The sequence below is a fragment of the Periplaneta americana genome, chromosome 10 (assembly GCF_040183065.1).
Source record: "Periplaneta americana isolate PAMFEO1 chromosome 10, P.americana_PAMFEO1_priV1, whole genome shotgun sequence".
Lineage (NCBI taxonomy): Eukaryota > Metazoa > Arthropoda > Insecta > Blattodea > Blattidae > Periplaneta > Periplaneta americana.
In genome coordinates this window covers 81,641,790-81,666,255 of record NC_091126.1, presented here as the reverse complement: position 1 = coordinate 81,666,255, position 24,466 = coordinate 81,641,790, and the positions used below count along the sequence as shown (strand labels likewise).

At 36.0% G+C, this 24,466-nt stretch overlaps 1 protein-coding gene across 3 annotated transcripts in view; it reads right to left on the bottom strand.

Annotated features, from left to right (window-relative positions):
- The window catches only part of LOC138707830 (serine-rich adhesin for platelets-like), a 1,123,723-nt gene that overhangs the window by 440,235 nt on the left and 659,022 nt on the right, over nt 1-24,466 (bottom strand). For all 3 annotated transcript variants that reach the window (XM_069837793.1, XM_069837794.1, XM_069837795.1), the window contains one exon: nt 6,427-6,493. In XM_069837793.1, coding sequence (XP_069693894.1) covers nt 6,427-6,493 — 67 coding nt within the window. The remainder of the gene's footprint in view (nt 1-6,426; nt 6,494-24,466) is intronic.

Genomic DNA, 24,466 nt, shown 5'->3' with positions numbered 1-24,466 from the left:
AATAATTTAAGTACTGTTAAGACTTATTAGAGCTGATTTCTACTTTATTATGCTTAAATATTTAAATGTGTATGTTATGTTACAAAGAACAATATATGTATATTATATATACAGAATGTCCTATTTATCTTGCGCACCTATTATAACTTTTGTTTCAATAGGTATTGGAATTTTTGTGTTTGAGAGTTATGTTAGAACGAGGGGATAACATGAATGTAACAATTGGTGCATTTAACTACATTATGGTACAAGATACACGTGACCATCAATTTTTCAAATAGCACTACATATTTTAATCATGTTACATTGATTACACACATTAAGACAAGTTCAAAAATGTATCACAATGTCACCGTCCCAATCAATAACAACAACAAAATACAAAATGAATGCCATCAGAATGTGTCGTTTGTTGTGGTGCCCCATTTATTTTGTGCATTAACTTACACAAAACGAAAGACGACTGACATCCGTACACGTCGTGTGTTGTATGTTTGCTGTCTAACATGTAAACAAACCACAACAACTGTCGACGCCACAATCCACGTACAGTGGCCAGCATGTTCTCCGGATTTGTCGCCACTCTAGTTCTTCCTGTGAGGAACTGTAAAGGACAGTGTGTGCCAGAACATTCTGACAACACCAGACGACATGCAGCAACGCATTCGACAGGCTTGTGTGTTCATTCAGCCAGCAACATGCCGGGCAGTCTTACGGTCGTTCGGGGAACGCCTTCGAAGGTGCATTAATGTGAATGGTCACCGTTTGGAACATCTTTTGTGACTCTCAAAGCATAACATTATCACATTGGAATTACGTTTTTCTTTAGTTTTGCTGTTGTTATTGATTAGGAAGGTGACATTGTGATACATTTTTGAACTCGTCTTAATATGTGTAATCAAATGTAACATGATTAAAGTATGTACTGCTATTTGAAAAATTGATGACCTCACGTGTATCTTGTACCATAATGTAGCTATATGCACCAAATCTCCACACTCATGTTAGCCCCTCGTTCTAACATAATGCTATAAAACAAAAATTCCAATACCTATCCAAACAAAAAAGTTATAATCGGTGCACAAGATAAATGGGACACTTTGTATATATATAGCAATAGTTTCATGATAATGTTAATCTCTAGTGGCATAATTTTTTTTTATTTAACGACGCTCGCAACTGCAGAGGTTATATCAGCGTTGCCGGATGTGCCGGAATTTTGTCCCGCAGGAGTTCTTTTACATGCCAGTAAATCTACTGACATGAGCCTGTCACATTTAAACAAAAACTTAAATGCCATCGACCTGGCCCGGGATCAAACCCGCAACCTTGGGCATAGAAGGCCAGCGCTATACCAACTCGCCAACCAGGTCGACTCTAGTGGCATATTAGTTATAGTTATAATCATATATCCTACTGTAATTGGAACACATGTTCTGTAGTAGTGACGAAATATAAATAAATAAATAATAAATAATAAATATTAAATAATAAATAAATAAATAAATAAATAAATAAATAAATAAATAAATAAATAAATAAATAAATATACAATGTTACCTAGTTTGTAACTACAGTACACAGGTGTGTTTCGGCGACACCTCAATATCGGCAGTAATTAACAGGTGATAATGAATTTAGAGTCATGTCGAACCTTCTGTATGCAGCTTCTGAAGATCATGAACACACCCCTATTTCGTCAACAATCTGATGATGACAGATGAGACAGATTTCAATTTCGTCTGATTTATCCGCCTGTGATTTTTTCTGCGGGAATTTCTGAAATCCAGAGTCTAGGCCAGCGGTGACAAAAGCGGGTGCCATGATTACATCGTGTAATCACAGACATTCAAACGGGTACGAGGAGTTTCCTGTACACTGCTGTGTTTTTCATTTACGTACTGAAGGCAAGCAGTGGCGGTATCATGTCGCTCGCTCTACAAACTCTGTCTCTACAAGTAATAAGAGGTGGTTTCATGAAGAATGAGAAGGAGAACTTGTTTGTTGTTCTGTCGGAAAAAATGTAATAAGTATGTTTACTTTGCTCAACGGTTCAATTAGCGGTGTATAGAAACATTAATTGCCACGCTGAATAATGTATTGTTATTTTTATTATTACTATTATTATTACTCTCTACTAAGTATATGTTTCTATAATTCTTCTGTACGGGCATGAATATTGATATTTTTAGATCTTCCCCCTAGAGCAGCGATGTCAGACAGGGACTAAACGGAGCGGAGCGCTCCAATAGACTGGTTGCGTGCTCCGGTGTTTCCACAGACATAAGCAAGTTCAAGCTCCGATCTAGCTCCACAACCGGTATTGGAGCTTACAACTCTGACACTACTGCCCTAGAGGGACAAAATTATTAGGTTTTATCTCAATTTGAATCTTCTTAATCTTTAGATGAGGGTAACTACTTATTAGTTAATCACTTATTAATAATAATTGTAGAAAACTGATTCAATATTATGTGCCAACGAACTGTTAAACGCCAGAAATTGATATGTCTTAAATCATAGCCAGGAAGAGAAAGATGACATAAATAAATGTAAGGAAATCCGCTACCTAATGGGGTTTGAAATACCTCGTGCTCTAAAGCCTTTTAATAGAACAGAATTTCTCAAAAAAGTAATAATAAAAATAGCTTAAATAACTTGCCCATAAGAAGTTTTTAATTACAAAAAATACGAATTTCTCGACCAAGTATCGAGAGAAGAATTTAGAAAATCCCTGATTATATTCAAGAGGAAGGTTAAAAAAAGAAGCAAAAAAATCTTATATTATTTACTGGCTCTTGATGACAGCAGTGACATTACTGATAAGCATATCTTGAGATTTTTATACGCGAGATTGATCAAGTTGATAGTACAGGAAACACAACCAGACGTAAGTGCAAGTTTGAACCAATAAATTATTGAGATTTGCGATAAATTAATTAGTTTAGGAAATTGTATATTTATTATGTATAACTACTTTTGTATATAGATCTCTTTGTTAAATTATTAAGTTTTGTGCTTTTGTGAACTAATATCAATAAATCTATCTGTCTGTCTGCCTGCCTGCCTGCCTGCCTGCCTAGTACAGGAAACACCACTGGTTGTAGTTCTCATGCCAAGTATCTTTCCTCCGTCATCTTACTTCATAGGTTCTCTGTCGCATGTAATCACTGCAGTTCGAGTTTTGGTCACCGATGGTCTAGGCAAACAGGCGAGCAAACATTGAGGAATTTAAAAACAATGTTCTTACCGAAATCGAGATAATAGCACAAGAAACTCTACTTAAGGTTTTGGCGAATATGCGTGTCAGTGCCGAAGATTGCACTGCCAACAATGATGGTCAATTGATTGAGGTAATTTAAAAAAAAAAAGTGATCCGTATAAAGAATGGTATTATCAAGTGTTCTTTGCAACAGTGTATAATTATAATATGTAGTTCGAACGTCTAATGCTGAAATGTAATATATAAAATGTGTCACTGTTTCTGCTGCACCCTGTACCGTGCATATGTAAAACGTAATGTCAATATCATACAGTATTATGCATATTGTAAGGGGTTGGAACAGAAAAATAATGGTGTATCAATGTTCATTTGCTTAAAATATAAATAATATAAACATAGGCATGGTCCAAAATATTGCAACATACAAAGTGTAGTTAGTACAATGCAAAAGCTCACCAACTTTTTTCGAAATATAAAGTTTCTTTAAGATTTGTAGAGTCTGAAACCAATTTATATATCAACTACCAATTATTTTGAAATGACTACAATAAGAACCAAAATCCACGTCTTAATATATATATATATATATATATATATATATATATATATATATATATATATGCATATTTGTAATGGGATATTATCAAGATCAAGGAATTCTATAATCAGTTAAGTTTATAAATATTTATACCGAACCATTAACCCGATATAATGTTTTTTCATGTTTTCACGAAATATGTATTTTGTGACTTAGGTGTTTTTGCAATCAGCGATTCAATTATCTTACGATATAAGCGAAGAGACCAGCAGCGCAAGTCTCTTAATACACATACTTTACGATAGATGTCATCGTAATGATGTGCATTTGTTTAGTCACTTGAAAACAGTTTTAACAAACACTAGCGAGACTTATCTTCTAAGATAATAATTATTGTAGTGTATCGCTTACGACCTTCAGATATGCATCGTATCGTTCTGATATGCAGCCCGCCTAACAAAAAACTGCAACCTAACTTGCATTTTCAAGCGTCATGGTTTGTGTATCATGTTGGAATATGTTTGTTTTTGTTTTGTTTTTTTTTCCCCATTTTTGGTCACGTATTTATTTGTAAGTGAAGGTGAAGATAAATTCGGTGGTCAGTTTATTATTCAGAAATGAGTAGTATTGGAGTGTTAACAGCAAACAAGAACATAGTACAACATTTAATATTATTTATTATTTTATGATGAGTAATAATATTAGTATGTGAGCTCATTTAAACAAGAATGAAACATATTTAAAAATGTAAACTTCAAATACACTAGCAATGTAGCTTTTGTTTCTGTGCTCCTTCATCCAAAGTATCATTATACATTGAGTGCAAAAGTATTTTTAAGTAATTAGTCTTAGCAAGTATGGTCTACACGTGAGCATAAAGATAAGACATTACAAAGATGTTTTTTATTCACATCTGCAATCACATTCACATAAAAATACGTAAATCGGAAATGCTTAGAGAACACGATTATATGCCTCATTCACGAAAACAAAAAGTATATGTAGGCTAGAAGTTTCTCACAATTGGCTTTTTTTATATCCACGGTACGTCCGATAGTAAGATCAAACCTTGATAATACATATTGCCGAGATTGTGAAACTAAGATTAAAAAAAAAAGAGTACATTATTGTTGAAATTACTACATCACAAAGTGTTCTTTAAGTTAGACATTACAATTCAGCTTTATTAATTAAAATACATCCTGTCCCGCTTAGAGGGATCGAGAAATAAATGCTCACCACTTAAAACCAAATGAAGATATCGTTGAGATTTACATCTGACAAGATAGAGAAACTGTCCAAGTTTACGAAACAAAGTCTGAAAAGAGCTGCATACGTAACTTTCGTTTGTTTTTTGCTAAAACAAGCCTGACGCCATTTTGTATGGGAACACGCCATGGTTAACATGTGGACACCATAACAGAAAATTAAATGTGTGATATAACTAGCAGAAGAAAAATCTGTTACGCGAGTACAACGCCGTGTTCGTTGTACATGGATAAGTGGATCGGAAGACGAGGAACCATTGCCTGGCCAATCAGATCACCGGATCTGACTCCCTTGGATTTTTTTTTCTGAGGCTTTATGAAGGATGCTGTGTACGAAGGTGGCAGAGCTAACACTTTGGAGGAACTGAGGCAACGCACCACAAATGCAGCTGCGCTAGTGACTCCATAAATGCTATAGAACACTAGATGGGAGGTTGAATACAGTCGTTTAGATGTCTGCAGAGCAACTCAAGGCGCACACATCGAGTTGCATTCAGCATTCTCCGAAACTCGAAGGGTTTTTACATCAAGTTGTGTTAATAAACCATTATTTACACTTGAAATTAACACTTATTTCTCGATCCCTGTAAGTGGGACACAGTGTATTAGTATGTTGACCGTTTGTTATTAAAGTATAAATATAATTAAATACATCAATATTCTCAAATACAGAATCTGATCCACTTCGGTGTATTGACTCAGCCTTTTCGTAATCAGCTTTAGAAGGTGCCGTGAACTCAATTTCAAATTGGTCTTACGTTCATAATACAATGTTTTATACCTTAATATAATATGTCCCGCGCCGTGGCGTCGCGGTCTAAGGCATCCCGCCTAGGACTCGCGTTACGGAATGCGCGCTGGTTCGAGTCCTCAAGGGGGAAGAAATTTTCTCATGAAATGTCGGCCAGTGTATGGGACCGGTGCCCACCCAGCATCGTGATGCACTTGGGGAGCTACGATAGGTAGCGAAATCCGGTTGTGAATACCAGCTATAACGGCTGGGGGGATCATCGTGCTAACCACAGGATACCTCCATTCTGGTTGGATGATCATCCACCTCTGCTTCGGCATGTGGGCGTGAAGCCAGCAGCCGGCTGGTCGGTCTAGGCCCTTCACGGGCTGTAGCGCCACGGATTATTATTTATTAATATAATATATCAATTTAGTGGTGCTATGGTTACCAATATAACTACCTAACCCACATACATTAATGCACAATAACAACAACGTATATAGAGATCGTTGACACTTTTCTTTCATTTAATATGCTGTAATTATTTACAATCGTCTAAGTTATACGTTTTGGATGATGCAGTATTTAGGAAGTAACCACAATCAACAGGAAACTGGACATACTATGAACATACAAACATATACACACAACATCTCAGACTTACCATGGAGGCATCGTGATGTAGATGTGCCCCTCTGCTTCTGGTACCACGCCTTCAGGATCAGGCACCACTGTAAGACAACGATCCGTTAAACTTTCACGCAGAATTACTATTTTAGCCCAATACCGAAAAGCAAGTATGAATACAATTATGTACAACATTTACATGCTCAGAAACTGCATCAAATACCTAGTTTATCTATGTGTTCTTGATTCCTGTCAGTTATAATTTTCACTTAAAATGTAATCAGTACATTTACAGCACATATCTGCATTGCAACTAACTTTGTAAATTTTATGGAATTTCTTATTATTTTATATAATGACATGGGATAGCGAGAAATTCTTATATCTGCAGATAGTTAACAAGTCAATTATTGAAACACTTATTAATTTCTAAACGGAGCTCCCCTGAGCGCTAACTCAATTGGTACTCCAATTTTAAAACAACAGAAGATTTGCAACTTAAATTTTTCCTCATTTTTCTATATACACTTTTAACATATATCATTGATTAACTTTCCAACTTCTTTACTGTATTAATATTTGTGAATTTACCTGGCGACTTGTTTCAAAGTACACCGTGTTCCGCTTATAAGTATAACAAAAGAAATAGCTATAACTTCTGAATTAATACAAGTATATAGTTGAAACCAACTGCTACAAAGAATGAAAACTGGGAATTTTTGTTACCTTATGTTCCATAAACCTCAACATGGCTTCCATTGGTGGCACGGGAAATATCCAACCGGTATTCAACCTCGACCCAAGTGTTATGAAGCATCTGTGGTGTAACATTGTTGACAGCAGCATAAATTCTTTCTTGTAAGTCTGCCAAATCACGTACTGGCGTCCTGTAGACCTGGTCCTTAACAAACCCCCACAGGAAAAAATCAGGTGGTGTTAGATCTGGTGATCTGGCAGGCCATGTGATGTACGGTGATCCTCTTCCGATCCATCTTGCAGGGAATTGTTCGTCTAAGAATGTGCGAACCATGTTGGCAAAGTGTGGTGGAGCCCCATCTTGCTGGAAAATTGCTCCATCTGGGAGTTGTGGCACAGCATACAGTTGCAACATATCCAGGTACGTGTTTGCAGTGACTGTCTTTTCAGCAAAGAAATAGGGACCAATGATTCTGTCACGCATGATCCCACACCAAACATTCCATTTAGGGGAATCCCGTTGGTGTTCAATTACGACACTTGGATTTTCCGACCCCCAGATGCGACAATTGTGTCGGTTTACTTTTCCACTGACGTGGAAGGTTGCCTCATCTGAGAAACAGACTCGAGTTAGAAATGTGCAAGATGGGGCTCCACCACACTTTGCCAACATGGTTCGCACATTCTTAGACGAACAATTCCCTGCAAGATGGATCGGAAGAGGATCACCGTACATCACATGGCCTGCCAGATCACCAGATCTAACACCACCTGATTTTTTCCTGTGGGGGTTTGTTAAGGACCAGGTCTACAGGACGCCAGTACGTGATTTGGCAGACTTACAAGAAAGAATTTATGCTGCTGTCAACAATGTTACACCACAGATGCTTCATAACACTTGGGTCGAGGTTGAATACCGGTTGGATATTTCCCGTGCCACCAATGGAAGCCATGTTGAGGTTTATGGAACATAAGGTAACAAAAATTCCCAGTTTTCATTCTTTGTAGCAGTTGGTTTCAACTATATACTTGTATTAATTCAGAAGTTATAGCTATTTCTTTTGTTATACTTATAAGCGGAACACGGTGTATTAGTCTTCATTGTCCAAAGCCTGGTGGAGATCCTGCGGTATCTTCTAGTTTCCTGTTGTGATGGGGTGTGTTCATGATTGTGTCGAAAAAGGATGTGTGTTTTGAAATTGAGTTGAGTGTTCAGGATGTGATGTGGGTGTGTTTGTGTATGTTTATAAATTTCATATTGTTCTACTGTGTCAAGTTTGTGATTTTTGTGGTATTTTCATGTCGTTGTCTCTGTTGCTGTAGCTGTGATTGGAGTTTGTTATGTGTTTTGTGTAGGTTGAATTGTTATACACTTTGATTATGGCTGTGATATGTTCCTTGTAACGTGTTTGAAATGATTTTCCAGTCTTTAAAAGTGTATATACAAAAATGAAGAATCATGTCAAAACAAGTCATTTAATACACAAATAACACGAATTCTATATTGGACAGACTTGAAGATCATTTCAAACACGTTACAAGAAACATATCACAGCCATAACCAAACTACACAACAATTCATCCTACGCAGATCACATCACAAACTCCAATCACAGCTACAGCAACATAGACATCGACATGAAAATACTACACATCCAGCCAAGAAACCAGAAACTTGGCACAATAGAACAATATGAAATTTAGAAACATACAAAATCACACCCTCAACACTTCCTGTACATTCCACTCACTTTCAAAGCACACATTTTCGACACAATCATGGACACACCCCGCCACAACAGAAGCCAGAAGATAGCGCGATATCTCCACTAGGCCTTGGACAACGAAGAACAAGAATTCCAAACTAGTCGCCATGTAAATTCCTAAATATTAACACAGTAAATACGTTGGAAAGTTAATCAGTAAATTTTTCGCCAAATAGTTTAATAAGCGCTTATAATGATTCATTTTACTTGGTTAAACACGATTTGTCTGTAAATCTCCGTTAGTCCGAAACCGGATAATCCGAACATGCTGAGAGAGAGAGAGAGAGAGAGAGGAGGAAGAAGAAGAAGAAGAAGAAGAAGAAGAAGAAAGAGTATATGAACTGAAAATCAATTTAATGCTACGGCATTTAGAAACCCAAAATGTACAATATATTGTACGTACAAGTTACTTTATCACTAATGAATGATTTAGTAACTGTTTTCTATATTATTATGATAATCTATCAGCTTATTCCGACGAAGAGCAGATAATCTTGACGAAGCGGTGGAAAGTGAAGGATAGGGAGAGGATAAAGAGTGATTTACCTTCTTGCATGCATTCCTGTCTCCCGCTAAATCCGAAATTTCGATAATCCAAACAGGCCCCGGTCCCAATTAGTTCCAACTAGCGGGATTCTACTACAATAGAAAATTCTCAGTATTTTGATTACCGTGTGCTTGTAATCTATTTCATCACCCAAGTTATGCTTGAATATTAACACTGTTAATTCACTGAACAACAATAATTTTGCTCCGACTTAAAACAGGGTGTCCCTTACGGTTTGATGTGCGCTGAATCCGAAAATGCGTCCCTTTCTTTTGCATCACGTAAGGTTTTTCAGATATACTATGATTTCAATTTTCGATGAGCGCTCCCTCAGGAAATAACTGGCGCTGGTTGGGGGGTTGTAAACCAAAACAAAAGCTAATGCATTTTATAACTGTTTGACCATTTCCGGTTTCTTATGGTTGTTGGCATGTTCCTTTGTACTTCTAATAAATAAACAGATATTGGTCCCTTCTATTCAGTAAATTTCATAACAGCTCAAAGTGAGGTCTACGCAATGAACAAATAAGGATGTAGTTTTAAGTATTTAAAAGAAAAGTTTACCAGTTTGAGTGAAGGCAAATTAAAAGTGGGCATTTTTCTTTGTTCACAAATTCGAAAAGTTATGATTGATTGATTGAGTAAAAACTTTCCGTTACAGAAAAAAATGGTATGACGCGTTTTCAAAAATGTTTGCTCAAATTTCCTTGGAAATTCTAGGGTACAGAACTACATCGAACGTGGGGAAACTTTCCTCATTATGCAGATGACATATTTTTATTGCTGTGCTTTTGTGTTCTAAACTACGTAACATCCTTTCTGTATCCAGTACACATTTTTCAAGTATTATGAGGCATTTTTAATCCCTAGTCTGTTGTAATTTTATCAGTAGCAGTGAAAAATAAAGAAAAGGGAAGATGTTTCATAAAAAAATTCAATTCACTTTCCCCGGAAAATGGTCCGTGATGGAGAAATTTGGATTTTAAATTCAGATTTAGGGCACACATATTAGTAGGCCTAATATTAGCCTATTTTTATTTCGGAGCAAGACAAAAAGTAAAAATTTGTTGTTCAGTGATGTAGTGATATCGGATCAAGTTTCAGGTCTTTCAGTGCTATGCTATTTCTTTTCCTCTTCCATAATATGACGTCATCAATTATTATGACAAAATGGACAATTAATAACGAACATCTAAAATAAGTACACTAGTAGAAGTGAAAGTATCTAAACAGCGAGTCAAGGTCGTTCGTTATCTCGTGAAACCAATGGATGAGTGCGCCGTAGCACATAGAAAGAACCTTATGGTGGGAGTAAGTTAACTAGTATAGTAGAGGAGGCAAGACCTATTCTCTGGCCTTATGCACCGTGGCTATATCAGCAGTGAGTATGGAGGGGGGAAATAAGTTTTTAGTCTGAGGTGAACTTTTGAGTCAGTAGATTCGTGTAAAACAGTGCGCCAGGGAAGTCTCTCCGCACTGGAGACAGCGGAATGTATGTGCGCGCAACTGCAATTATGTTGGTAGCATCAGCCGGGCCGAGTCATTGCCACACATCTTTAAGTGGGGGGTTGTTTAGCTAACGGTATCAGTTGAGGGCAGACGGGGTATATTGCATCCTAATTGTGAGTGAGTGGTGGCTAAAGACTATTGGTGACAATGTTTTCTATTGAGGAAAGAGAGTTTTTAGTGGAATACGTTTTTTGCGAAGGTGATAAGTTTACGGAAAATGTGAAACAGAAATTTCGTATATGTTTTCCAAATTCCAGGTGTCCTAATCACGATATTGTATGTGATTTGATCAATAAATTCCGTGGAACCGGATCAGTTCTCGATGCACCAAGAAGTGGCAGTCCTATAATTTTAACGATAGAAAAACTTGATGAAATCTCGGATATAATGTTGCGGAGTCCTACAAAATCAACGCGCAAATTAGCACAAGAGGCTGGAATCTCTAAGTGGACAGCACATAAGGCTGTAAGAAGCGAACTGAAACAACTATTGTACCCCTAAAAATTATAGTGGTTCATGAATTAAAAGAAAGCTATTACGAAAAGAGAGTCTGAAAAATCTGCGGTATATAGTAATAATCCTAAAACAATCAATGAACTTAATACGAATATAATTAATTATGTGCAGTCGATTACGCAAGAAACATTAGTGAAAATGATTGAAAATAAGTGTAAAAGAGTCGAACTGTGCTTTCAAGAATGAGGAAAACATTTCCAGCATCTGTTATGATTGTGGTGAGTACACAGTTTACATTCTGTTCCTAGCGTAAGTTCCAGCCAGAGTCGTGCAGACTGGCAGACCGCTCAGCACTGTCAGTGCTCAGCGCGGTGACGTCATCCCACCAGTTGATTGCATTCTACTGTTTTTCTGCTTGCGCGCATTAGTTGTGCTTTCGCTTGGCGTGTGGTATGAACATACAGGACACAGTACAAAATTAAAATATTTTCCACTGGTGTCGAACACAGGTTTAAAAACTGTCCCTATGGTACTTTTAAATTTTCATCCGACTCTGCATTTTTAAACTTTCTAGTAGCGATTTTCTCCTTCACTACTTTTTGTCTAGAGAGATTTTATTTTAGAAAGTATGCTTTCACGACCGGTATCTGTGATGAAGTTTTTCCGGGCTGCTATTACACTATCAAAGTTTTTTGCAAAGATCTTTTTATAAAATATATATTATACAAAATATGACAGTGTAATGGGTTTTCTTTTGTAAAAGTTCCTTTGATAAAATATCTTTTATTAAATGTAAGTGCAGCTTGTTATCTTTGATAAAAGATTTCTATACTTTGAAACAAATATGGCGGAACGCAAATATAACTGGACTGTTGCTGCCACAAAAATTCTAATATCGGAGTATGAAGGAAATGAAATGTAAATAAATAATTTTTATAATGTAATATTAATATAATCCAGAAATGCATATAGTGTTAGTTTGGAGGCCGGAGGGAAAAAGATCTTTAGGGAGGCCGAGACGTAGATGGGAGGATAATATTAAAATGGATTTGCGGAAGGTGGGATATGATGAGAGAGACTAGATTAATCTTGCAAGGATAGGGACCGATGGCGGGGTTATGTAGGACGGCAATAAACCTGCGTTTTCGTTAAAAGCCATTTGTAAGTAAATAATATTTTATAATAATTTGTATAACTCTTCAAGTCCTCTCATTGTAGCTCTTTCAATAAGTTCTGATGTATACCTCTCTTATCAAGTTTTGCAATCCATGGTTTAACCCCTGACCACATATTTGTACTGTGATCAGGAGTTTAACCCAAAAGCATTTCTTTCTCAGTAACATGCATATTGTAATAATTGAACTAATTGCAGCTAAACAAGCATAATACTGCTCTTTATTCATGATGTTCTAAACTTAACGCGTAAATAATAGTACAAACAAATCATAAACTTAACGCATAAATATTAGTATCAACAAATCCACGGAACTCGTGTTCATTTTTGTGGAACAAGTGGTAGGAGAGATTTGTTCCTAATTTTAGGTTATGTTTGATAAAATCTTTTGAAATGATTTTAAAAGATTTTATGTAGCCTAGTGTAATATACATCAAATCCTATCTTTCATCAAAGACATTTGATGAAATATTTTATCATAATATTCTTTGTCAAAGAACTTTGATAGTGTAATAGCAGCCTCACAGAGACTGTATTTCTTTGCGATGCACCATTATTTGGACTCATCTTGAAAAACAGAAATAAAAAACCAAAACGTTTGAAACCGTAGCTGATCGTTGATCGAACCGTACACACAAGCACAAACCCGCGCCAACTCAATTCATAAGTAACTGATAGAAGCGGAAACTTGGGCTCGATGCTTTGATACAAACAAGTTCACCGCACTAACCGCTCCACAAGCAGTCCGCCGCGACCTGTGCGGTGGAGCGGGGTGACGTCACGGGTTAGTTCCGTGCGACACTGTGTAGCCCAATGCGGTTAGTGGTGAAGAAGCCTATGGGCTTGGGCTGTTCTGCACGACTCTGGTACAACATAACTGCAGTTGGTAGCGCATACACTCCGCTGTCTCCAGTGCAGAGAGAATTCCCTGTTGCACTGTATTAAATATTAACCAAACCGAAATAAACCTTGTTTCTCATCTCCCATCCTTTCTTTCTCTCTCTCTCTCTCTCTCTCTCTCTCTCTCTCTCTCGCAGCTCACACTCCAGGTCTCGCCTCTCGATCTGTAGCTACAAGTGGCAGCGTAGCGGGTGAGGGACCCATCCCCGTCCACTCTTCTTTCACTCACGAGCAAGTAGGTTCCACGAGATAACCAATGGCCTAAACTTTGTTACAAATCTCTATGTAACACACACATACATGAATTGAATTTATTGGAGAGAGGCACTACAACCCAACACTGCGATCTTTGAACTCCTATTGCGCCAACCCCCAATCAAGGCGGATTCCAAACCCACACCGGCTGATTACACTAAGGTTCACTGCGTAACCAGGTTTCGATCAGGCATCCCCACTCGCCCCCAAGTCAGCCCCCTCCGTGCGACGCCAGCCGGCGCTCGGCGAATGCTATAAAATGAGCCTTAATATACTGGGTAAACAGAAAGTAATGCCATTATTTTCCTTTGAGATTTTCAAACCAAAAGGTTTAATAAAACTTCGCTCGTTTTAGCATCCTTTTGAGATAAAAATTGTTTTATGTGAAATATTTCATTGCGTGTTTTGGGACAGCCATTGATTGAATTCCCAATATCCCAAGTCAATTTAAGAGATGTGATTGCGGTAATAAACAAATGAAGCAATTTCAGTTTTGTCCTTAAAATGTGCAGAAATTTGATCCGGACAAATGTAACATTTTTATGTTCCTTCGCAGAACGAAAAGTTACATCTTTTCGGCTAGAATTTCTGCACGTTTAAAGGACAAAATTAAATTTATTTCAATCATTTATTTTCATAATAAACTGTTCTCTTAAATTGACTGAGCACATTGGGAATTAAATCAATGGCTTTCTGAAAACACTTAGTAAAATATTACACATCAGATATTTTTATCTAGAAAAGGAAGCAAAAACGAGCGAAATTGTATTAAACTTATTTGTTTGAAATATTTGAAAGAATAACCTTCTGAAATTAAAGTCACCCTGTATACTATGTGTAAGAATAAAATTGCTGTGCTGAAAGAAATATTCCTCTAATCAACGGAAGTTTTTGTATTCAATGTATTCAACACCTACTTTAATCTAAGTTTTCACACATCTCATTCTGAGATATGTGCTACAAGTGAAATGTTTGAAAAAAAAACATCACAGATCTTGTTGACCCTGTTGTACAAGAATCTCTAAAGGTAAAAAAAGAATTTAATCTCCATAACACAGCCGCTGCTAGGGCTGAGAAAGACAGCAGTGTAAAAGAATAAGAGAATGATCCAACTTATGTTCCTTTGTGTTTTGACACCCAGCAAATGTTTGCAACACACACCTCACATGGAGGACGGTAGATCTTACACTTCGGCTTTGGACACACAAGTTTTATGTGCACAATCTCGGTACCGGAGAGGCCAAAATATTTACGTGGTATGAGAGAACTTCGGCGAAAAAGTCTATGGGTGCTATGCATAGACATTTCGCTAGCCCGCGCTACGAGCGTGCTAAACTAGCCCCGGCTATCGAGTGATTATTTGTACAGGATTCATATCATATCATATCATATCATATCATATCATATCATATCATATCATATCATATCATATCACATCATATCACGTCATATATCTCTAACACTGGTTTATGAATACAAAAAATGTTAGTTAGCTGATCATCCACCAGAAGTCCGCGCTAAGAATGTCTATGAATATGGCCCTATATGTTCTTATATTAAATTATTTTTATGTTTGATGTGTTCTTGTAGTGAGTTGACTTTTTCGGGGTTTTATTTGCTGGTACCTTATCACCGCTTTACTCTCTTGGAAATATACTTGCAACGAAGTTCTTATTTTGAATTTCATTATTCCCTTTTCATTGACTAGATCTAGATCTAGCGTTAGTAATAAAAATCCTTGAAAATCCTACGCACTTTTAATCTATACAAATTTGCCATGTGATATTCTTTCCCTTTCCCGTCTACTGAATAATTTATCAATATGTTTGTAAATTCCAGTTACCAAGTTTTCAGTAAAGTACAAATATTTTCTCCCGCTTCTGTCGAGAAATATTCTCATTGCACTTAAATCAGCATCTATTAGACATTACAATTTCTTACCAGCTTTTCTTTATGAATATTCCCTTCTTGTCTCTTTATTCCTAATGTAGCTAATAGTTTTTTTAGCTTATAATCGGGGTTGAAGTTAAGCTAGTGATCACTTTCATTTGATTTGAACGTATTTAATGAATTGTTACAGTTAATCATAAAATAATTTATTAGACAATTATTTTAAAAGTTGGAATCTTAATGAAATTCACATAACATTTCTGAGGAACATTCCCATAAACAAAAAGCAGAACATAATAACAAAATTGTCTTTTATAAAGCTAGATACTGGTAGTACAAAAGCAAATGTATCTCTTACCTCTTGCCCTCCACGTAGAAAAATCCTGTTCTCTAACAAGCAAACACTCTGTTGGGGACAGATAAAAAAGTTAATTCTTTTTCTTCCACCATGTTAATAATGTCAAAAGAAGTGCTTATACAAATTTTGGTCACTCGACCGCAATTACGAGGGCCGTAAAAATAAGTTCGCCAGGGACCGTTAACACAAAGAAAACACAAATTCATTGGAAAAACTTGTTGAAACAGATACAGCAATTGTTAAGCCATTTTTCAACATATTCCCCACCGAAACTGAGACATTTGTCATATCATGGGCTCGAAAGAGACGGCTGTCAAACGCTGGTTCCGATCACAGACAGCTGGCTTCCATGACACAGGGATACAAAAATTGATCCCATGGTATGACAAATGTCTCATTTCCAGTGGGGGATATGTTGACAAATAGCGCAACAGTTGCTGTATCTATTTCAATAAATCTTCATATGCAATTGTCCTGTTTTCTATAAACAGCCTCAGGAAAAATCACTTTCTGGACGGCCTTGTAATTGCGGTCGAGTGGACAAAATTTGTATAAGCACTTATTTTGACATTATTAACAGGGTGGAAAAAAAAAACTTTTCTATCTGCCCCCATCAGAATGTTTCCTTGTAAGTGATTTTCTTACTTTCCTCTAGAGATTAGAATGTATCAGCTTATACCTCTTATGCACCAAATAGTTCATCAATTTAGCTAAATATTACTATAGTATATTTCACTTAATACTTTTAAAAATATCACTTCTGCCCCTTACCCTCTAGGCGTTTGAAATGATCTTGGATAAAAAGAAGAACATTTTGGATACAACACTTTAATCCTCCGAAAACAAGAACGACCTTATACGTTTAATCCACGAAAGTAATTATCTATGATGATGTATCATTTAAGAAATCAATTATAATGAAAACCAAATGTAAATTACTTAGTTGACTACTTTCGAATTCGTGTCAGTCATCCTCAGAAGTAGAAAGGTCCTGGCTTCTTACGGTTTCTTCATTTGTTTTGTTGGGAGGGTTCGTTTGTATGAAGTCAAATAGTGTGTGTGTTCTGAGATTTAGTTTTGTATTGAGGATGTGGTCTGGGTGTGTTTTTGTGTGTCTGTATATTTCGTACTGTTCTAGTGTACTTAATGTGTTTTTTTTTGGTTAAGTACTGTATGTAGGATTTCCATGTACGTTTCTATGTTGTAATTCTGGTTAGTGTTTGTGGAATGTTCTGCCTATATGAAAGTATTGTGTGATATGATTATGGCTGTGATGTGTTCTTTATATCTACATCGGATAGAATTGAAGGTAGTTTCAAACACGATACGAAGAACTTATCATTGACATAACCAAATCACATACCTCCATATACGCAGAACACACTGCAAACACAAACCACAGTTACAGTAACATAGGAACAGACAATCATGGAAATGCTACTTTTTCAACAGAAAAAAAAAGAACAGAAATTAAATACACTAGAACAGTGCGAAATATACAGACACACAAAAACACTCATAACACATCCATAATACATAACTAAATTTCAGAAAGCACACACTACTTGATTCCACATTACCAAACAGAAATCCAACTACCCAACAAAACAACTGAAGAAACCGGAAGAAGCAAGGACATCACTAGTTCTGAGAATGGCTGACACGAAGTCCAAACTAGCCAACAAGGTAATTTACATTTAACTTTCATTTCAACGTTACAAAGTTTCATATTACAATTAATTCCTAAATATTTTGTCATTCAAATCCCATTTTCATTCCTGTATTTATTTAACAGTGAGGCTTACTTCATTTTGAAAGGTAATTTTTGAAGGCATCTTTATGCCGTAAAGTTTTGTCTGAAGAAGTTTTCGATTAGAGGTATAACTCTATATCAATAGTTCCGTGATGCAAATTTAAATATATAGTTTTGCTTTTATTTTGCATAATGATTTGCTTTATCTTGCAAGAGCATTCTGATATATAATATCTTAAGCTATAATTTTCAACGAATTGACCATCATACAAAAATTCAATCTCTCTGACCACTCTCCTTGCATTTCCTCTACAATTTTGAAGTGTAACTATTTCTTTCTCCACAATTGGTAAGGGAAGTAACTTGGAAATTGTCTATATAATATAAAAATAAAAAATTCTCCCTTGTTATCCTTGCCTTTACTTTGTTCTTTGTCTTCTCCTCGTCTTTCCCTTGTTTTCTTTCCTTTCTCCTTGTCTCCCCTTGTTCTTATATTCTCATTGTTGTCTTTGTATCCCTCTTAATTATCATACCATCTCCCTTCACCTTGCATTTCCATTATTCTTCTTGCTTTCCCCTTGTTCTCCTTGTAACCATTTATTCTCCTTTTACATTTCTCGCACAACTCACAAGTAGTTGTACGTAAAGATATGCAGCACACTGAAGCTACGCACCTGTCGACAAGTAATCGCACCCACACGTAGTTCTACGTAAAGATGCGCAGCTCAGTAAAGATACACATATACACCTATCAATTTGTTTATTCCAGATATTAGTAATATTTCTGAACTACAAAATTATTGGCAAAATACTGGCCACACAATTTTTGTCATCATTAATGGATTCATCCTATTTAAGAAGCAAATCAAGACGATAATCTTTGCTGCAGATAACTAAAAAATCGTTATCACACATTCTGGATTTAAAACGAAAACCAACGGAAGGGTGTGATCCCGAAACTCTCTCAGTCCATTCGCCCATTTTTATGATTTATATATTTATATGATTGTTTGAGACCCATATAATTATATTTCAACCTTCTTTTCTTCCAAAACACCACCAATACTGGTCTAAAAGTTTGTGCCATTGTGCATTTCACTTGAAAACTAGCCCAATACATACTTACCAAGGGCATTTAAGGAATCCGCAGGTTCATTGCCGCCCTCACACAAGCCCGCTAACGGTCCCTATCCTGTGCAAGATTAATTCAGTCTCTATCATCATATCCCACCTCCCTCAAGTTCTTTTTAATATTATCCTCCCAACTACGTCTCGGCCTCCCCAAAGATCTATTTTCCGCCGGTCTCCCAACCAATATTCTATATGCATTTCTGGATTCGTCCATACGTGCTACATGCCCTACCCATCACAAACGTCTGGGTTTAATAAACGGAAACGCGCACAAGTTATGCATATAACTATAACAACCAGCTCTATGATTACAACAACAGTCGCCATGAATATTTTTCTGGATTTAATGTTCCTAATTATGTCAGGTGAAGACTACAATGCGTGCAGTTCTGCGTTGTGTAACTTTCTCCATTCTCCTGTAACTTCATCCCTCTTAGCCCCAAATATTTTCCTAAGAACGTTATTCTCAAACACCCTTATTCTCTGTTCCTCTCTCATAATGAGAGTCCAAGTTTCACAACCATACAGAGCAACCGGTAATATGATATGTATTTGTTGTCAACATTTACATCCATATAATGTAGACCTCACAATTTTGTATCCGGTGCCACAATTACATTCATTACAGATATACCTTTTGTATACGCTCTTATAATTTAACTTTCGACACCATTTAAATTTATCAGTATTCTCACCTTTAAAACCTAACAACTTAATTTAGATCATTCAAAATTGACACTCATACGACTCTGTTCTTGATTTTTAGTTCACATATATCGAACACACACTGTTTCTAATAACACTTGTTACTAAAACATATTAAATCATTGCCCAATATGTTCGTTATTTTGTCTGTTTCTTGTGTACATTTCATTTTCAGATCCCACTAATTTTCTACATATCATACTTCGTTATCCTAGCTAGCCCCCCCCCATACTCCTCACCTATTTTCATTATCTCTATCGTTTTACTTAACTTCCTATTACACTCCTCTAATTCACTCAAAACTGACACTTTTATCACTCCGTTTTTTTATTTTCAGTTCACTTAGTCTATATCGAACACCCACTGTTTCTAATAATACTTGTTACTAAAACCGGTAATATAACTGTTTCATAAATTCTAACTTTCATATTTTTTTTTACAACAGACTAGATGACAAAAGCTTCTCCACCGAATAATAATAGGCATTTCACACATTCAATCTGCGTTTAATTTCCTTCCGAGTGTCATTATATTTGTTACTGTTGCTTCAAGATATTTGAATTTTTCCACCTCTTACAAGGACAAACCTCCAATTTTGATGTTTCCATTTCGTACAATATTCTGGCCACGAGACATAATCATATACTTTGTATTTTCGGGATTTACTTCCAAACCTATCGCTTTACTTGCTTCAAGTAAAATTTCCGTGTTTTCCCTAATCGTTTGTGGATTTTCTCTTAACATATTCACGTCATCCGCATAGACAAGACGCTGATGTAACCCGTTCAATTCCAAACCCTGTCTGTTATCCTGAACTTTCCTAATAGCACATTCTAGAGCGAAGTTAAAATGTCTAATTCTTTCATAATAAATGGACTTAACGCGTTTTGGGTTCACATATTTAATTTGTTTGTTAGTACTTACTAAAATTATTGTACTACATTTTATGTGCGTCGTCATCATCATCATCATCATCATCATCATCATCATCATCGTCATGTAACTTTCGTGAAATTAGGCCATCCGTGTATATTGAATATGAGTAAAATCCGTCTAGTCATTTCGGAGAATTTCTGTTCATAAGTAGATGGAATGTCCAAAAACAAATATTTGGTATCAGGGATGCTATAAACAGTGTTCCCTTAAATATCATTTAATATATTTTTACAGTTTCACTATTAAGCCTATATCTCTTTACACATCGTGTAATGAGAAAGCAAAGGAACATATTACGCGACTAAAGTTGTAGACTACGATAAATACCTCTAGTAAACAAAGATGAAAAACGTAACTCAATTCATTACCTGCCTAGGGCAGGATGTAGGAGTTGTACAGCTGTCAAAAGAAAAAGTGGCCGCTCTCCTGGAACAAAGTTCCCTTCGGGTATCTTCGCTATAATTCGGAGACAGGCGATGTTACATGTTGTTGGACCACGTTGCCTGATATCTACAGTTATAATTGAAGTATTCTCTCTGTGATTCGATAGCGTAATGGTAGCGTTCAGGCCTCTTATTCATGAGGTCCTGCGTTCGACTACAACCTCGTGCTTTTTATGTTCTTTTTTGTTATGTTTTTGAGAGAGACAAACTATACATAATGGCTCCTTTCTCTTTTACGATTATTTTAGTAAATAACATCAGGTTCATTAATATATTATGCACATGACTTTATCATTATGATATTGTGGCTGCAAATGGAAAGAAAAAAGATTTTATTCTCAATAAAAATATCTTTCGTGGCATAAACAAAACAAATTACTGGCGTCGGCCTTAAAGCATTCAAACAATTAAGCGTTCAAAAAACAAAACAAAAAGCCACAATTCAATATTTAGTCTATCTTCCTCTTATCTCGATCATCTTGCAGTCGAGTGGGCATGGAATCTACTAGTCTTTGCAAATAGCGACTGTTCTTAGACACGATATTCCAGGCATTCTGAACATACCCGCATACATAAGTGTTCTGTCCATGGGCAGGTCTTTCATTGCAAACACAGCAATCTCCAATCTTTCCTATTTTCTGCCTTCCTCTTAGTCTCCGCATACGATCCACATATCCTAATGTCTTCTATTATTCTTTTCAACCAGAGACCCAAATAATTCCTTTTTCTCTTTCTAATCAGTTTCAGCATCATTCTTTCTTCACTCACTTTTTCAAACACAATTTTATTTCTTATTCTGTCTGTCCACTTCACACGCACCGTTCTTCGCCACATTCACATTTCAAATGCTTCAATTCGTTTCTCTTCATTTCGTCGTAATGTCCATGTTCCTTCCCCATACAATGCCACATTCCACACAAAGCACTTCACTAGTCTCTTCCTTAGTTCTTTTTCCAGAGGTCCGCAGAAGATCCTTCTTCTACTATTAAAAGCTTCCTTTGTTCATGTTTGCAGCTTTTCTTGGGAAGGATAGGCCTAAATGCGGTAACATCCCGTTGCTTTCCGCACACCACTATCTCTTTCGCATCTTATTAAATTCCAGGGGACCCAAGCATGGAGATGAGGAGAGTGGATTTGACTAATTGGGCCCTCCGGACTTCACCGAAAGTCACGGCAAGGGTTAAATATTAATTCTATCAGGATGTTTGACCCGATCAGAGACCGGGAAATCTCAATTAGCCTTTGCCTCCCGCATCCTGGACTAGCTTCTACGAATCATCAGAAAATCTTAGAGTGTGATTGGGCCAATTTTTCCGAAAATGTTTCCACACTTTTGCCCTCGTAGCTCAGCGGACGAACGTCGAAATTTAGATGTCAACGTCTCAGGTTCAATTCCTCGTTACTCCTTTTCATTTTATTGTGGTTCAAGATAGTATAATGTAACAATAGAAGAAGAAAAACTAATACCAGTATTATGCAACTGGATTTTTCCAAACCTAATATTAAATTTATGTTATTTATATCGCTAAAGAACGATTGCAATATAAATAACTTGAATATTATTTATACAGTATCACTAAAGAACGATAACAGAATATAAATGATAAATATCGGTTTGTTTAATTAATATAAGATATTATATAATACTTATTTTATTATCTAAATAAAATAACCTATTTTATAAAGAAAGATGGTTATTTGTGTTATAATAATTACTTACATCAAATACAGATTATTTATATTGCGAAAGAACAACAACAATATAAATAACTTGAATATTATTTTATAATGCTAATGAAGGAAAACAGAATATAAATGATAACTTGAATATTATCTATATCGGTAAAGAACGATAACAATATAAAAATGTGAATATTATTCATATCGGAATTTCACAGAGTTATTACAGATGTATTTAAGAAATTGTAGAAGAATAGTAATTAGTAACAGTGTCCTTTTTATTTTACTTGGAGCCAAATTTGTAACTTTTAAAAGTATGGTTACTATGTTGAAGTGTATGTGTTGTAACGGATGCTTGATTTGTTATGTATGTGAGTCAGTTATGTGATGCTTGATGTCGTCGCAATGTCGTAATTATAGTTTGATTGTGTTTGTATGACTATTGTGTATTAATTTATTATGTATGGTACGGAAGGCTGCGTATTTGTGTTATAGAAGTGTTACGTACATGTGTTAATGTTTTTGTATGTTTCAAATTGATACCTGATATTTATTTTGCAATCGCAATGCCTAATTTACGTTTTTTTTATGTTTTGTTTACATCGCGTAAGCTAATTTAATTTTCTTTTCTATTTCTCTTTATGCTTATCTTTTTTGTGTATGAAACTATAGCCCTAACATACATATGTAAAATAGGGGTAACCACCATTGGAGATACAATAATAATAAGTGTTATTCATATCGTTATAAAACGATAACAAAATACAAATGATGACTTGAATTTTATTCATATCTCTAAAGAACGATAACAAAATATAAATAACGTGATATCCATAAAGAACGATAACTGAATATAAATGATAATTTGAATAGCATTTACATCGCTAAAGAACGATTAAAAAATAAAATGAAAACTTGAATAAGGCCCGAACCCACAACCTTTGAATCATTAAACAAGCACTCTACCGCTGGCCTACGAGGCGCAGACATGGAACACTTTCATAGTTCGGGAACTGCTTGTACAAGCACATGCATCGTGTAACATCGCCGCGACCCGAAGTGGACTTTGAAAATATTCGCTGTTCACGAGTGCGGCCACTTTTTTTTTTTTTTTGACAGCTGTACAAGCTTTACACCTTCGCATACATCACTTTCAGGAATATCCGCAGAAAATAGAAGCAAATAACGGTGTGGTGTACAATATTCTGGTCACGAGACATAATCATATACTTTGTCTTTTCGGAATTTACTTCCAAACCTATCGCTTTACTTGCTTCAAGTAAAATTTCCGTGTTTTCCCTAATCGTTTGTGGATTTTCTCCTAACATATTCACGTTATCCGCATAGACAAGAAGCTGGTGTAACCCGTTCAATTCCAAACCCTCTCTGTTATCCTGAACTTTCCTAATGGTATATTCTAGAGCGAAATTAAAAAGTCCAATCCTTTGATAAAAATGGACTTTTAATTATTTGTTAGTACTTACCAAAATTATTGTACTGTATTTTATGTGCGTCATCATCATCATCATGATGTCACTTTCGTGAAATTAGGCCACCCGTGTATCCAGTCATTTCGGACACATTGCTGTTCATAGGTAGATGGACTGTCCAAAAACAAATTTTTGGTATCAGAGATGCTTAAACAGTATTTCCATAAAAATTATTAAATATGTTTTTACAGTTTCACTATTAAGTCTATATCTCTTTACACATCGTGTAATGAGAAAACAAAGGAACATTTTACGCGACTAAAGTTGTATACTACGATAAATACCTCTAGTAAACACAGATGAAAAACGTAACTCAATTCAATTACCTGCCTAGGGCAGGATGTAGGAGTTGTACAAACTTTACACCTTCGCACACATCACTTTCAGG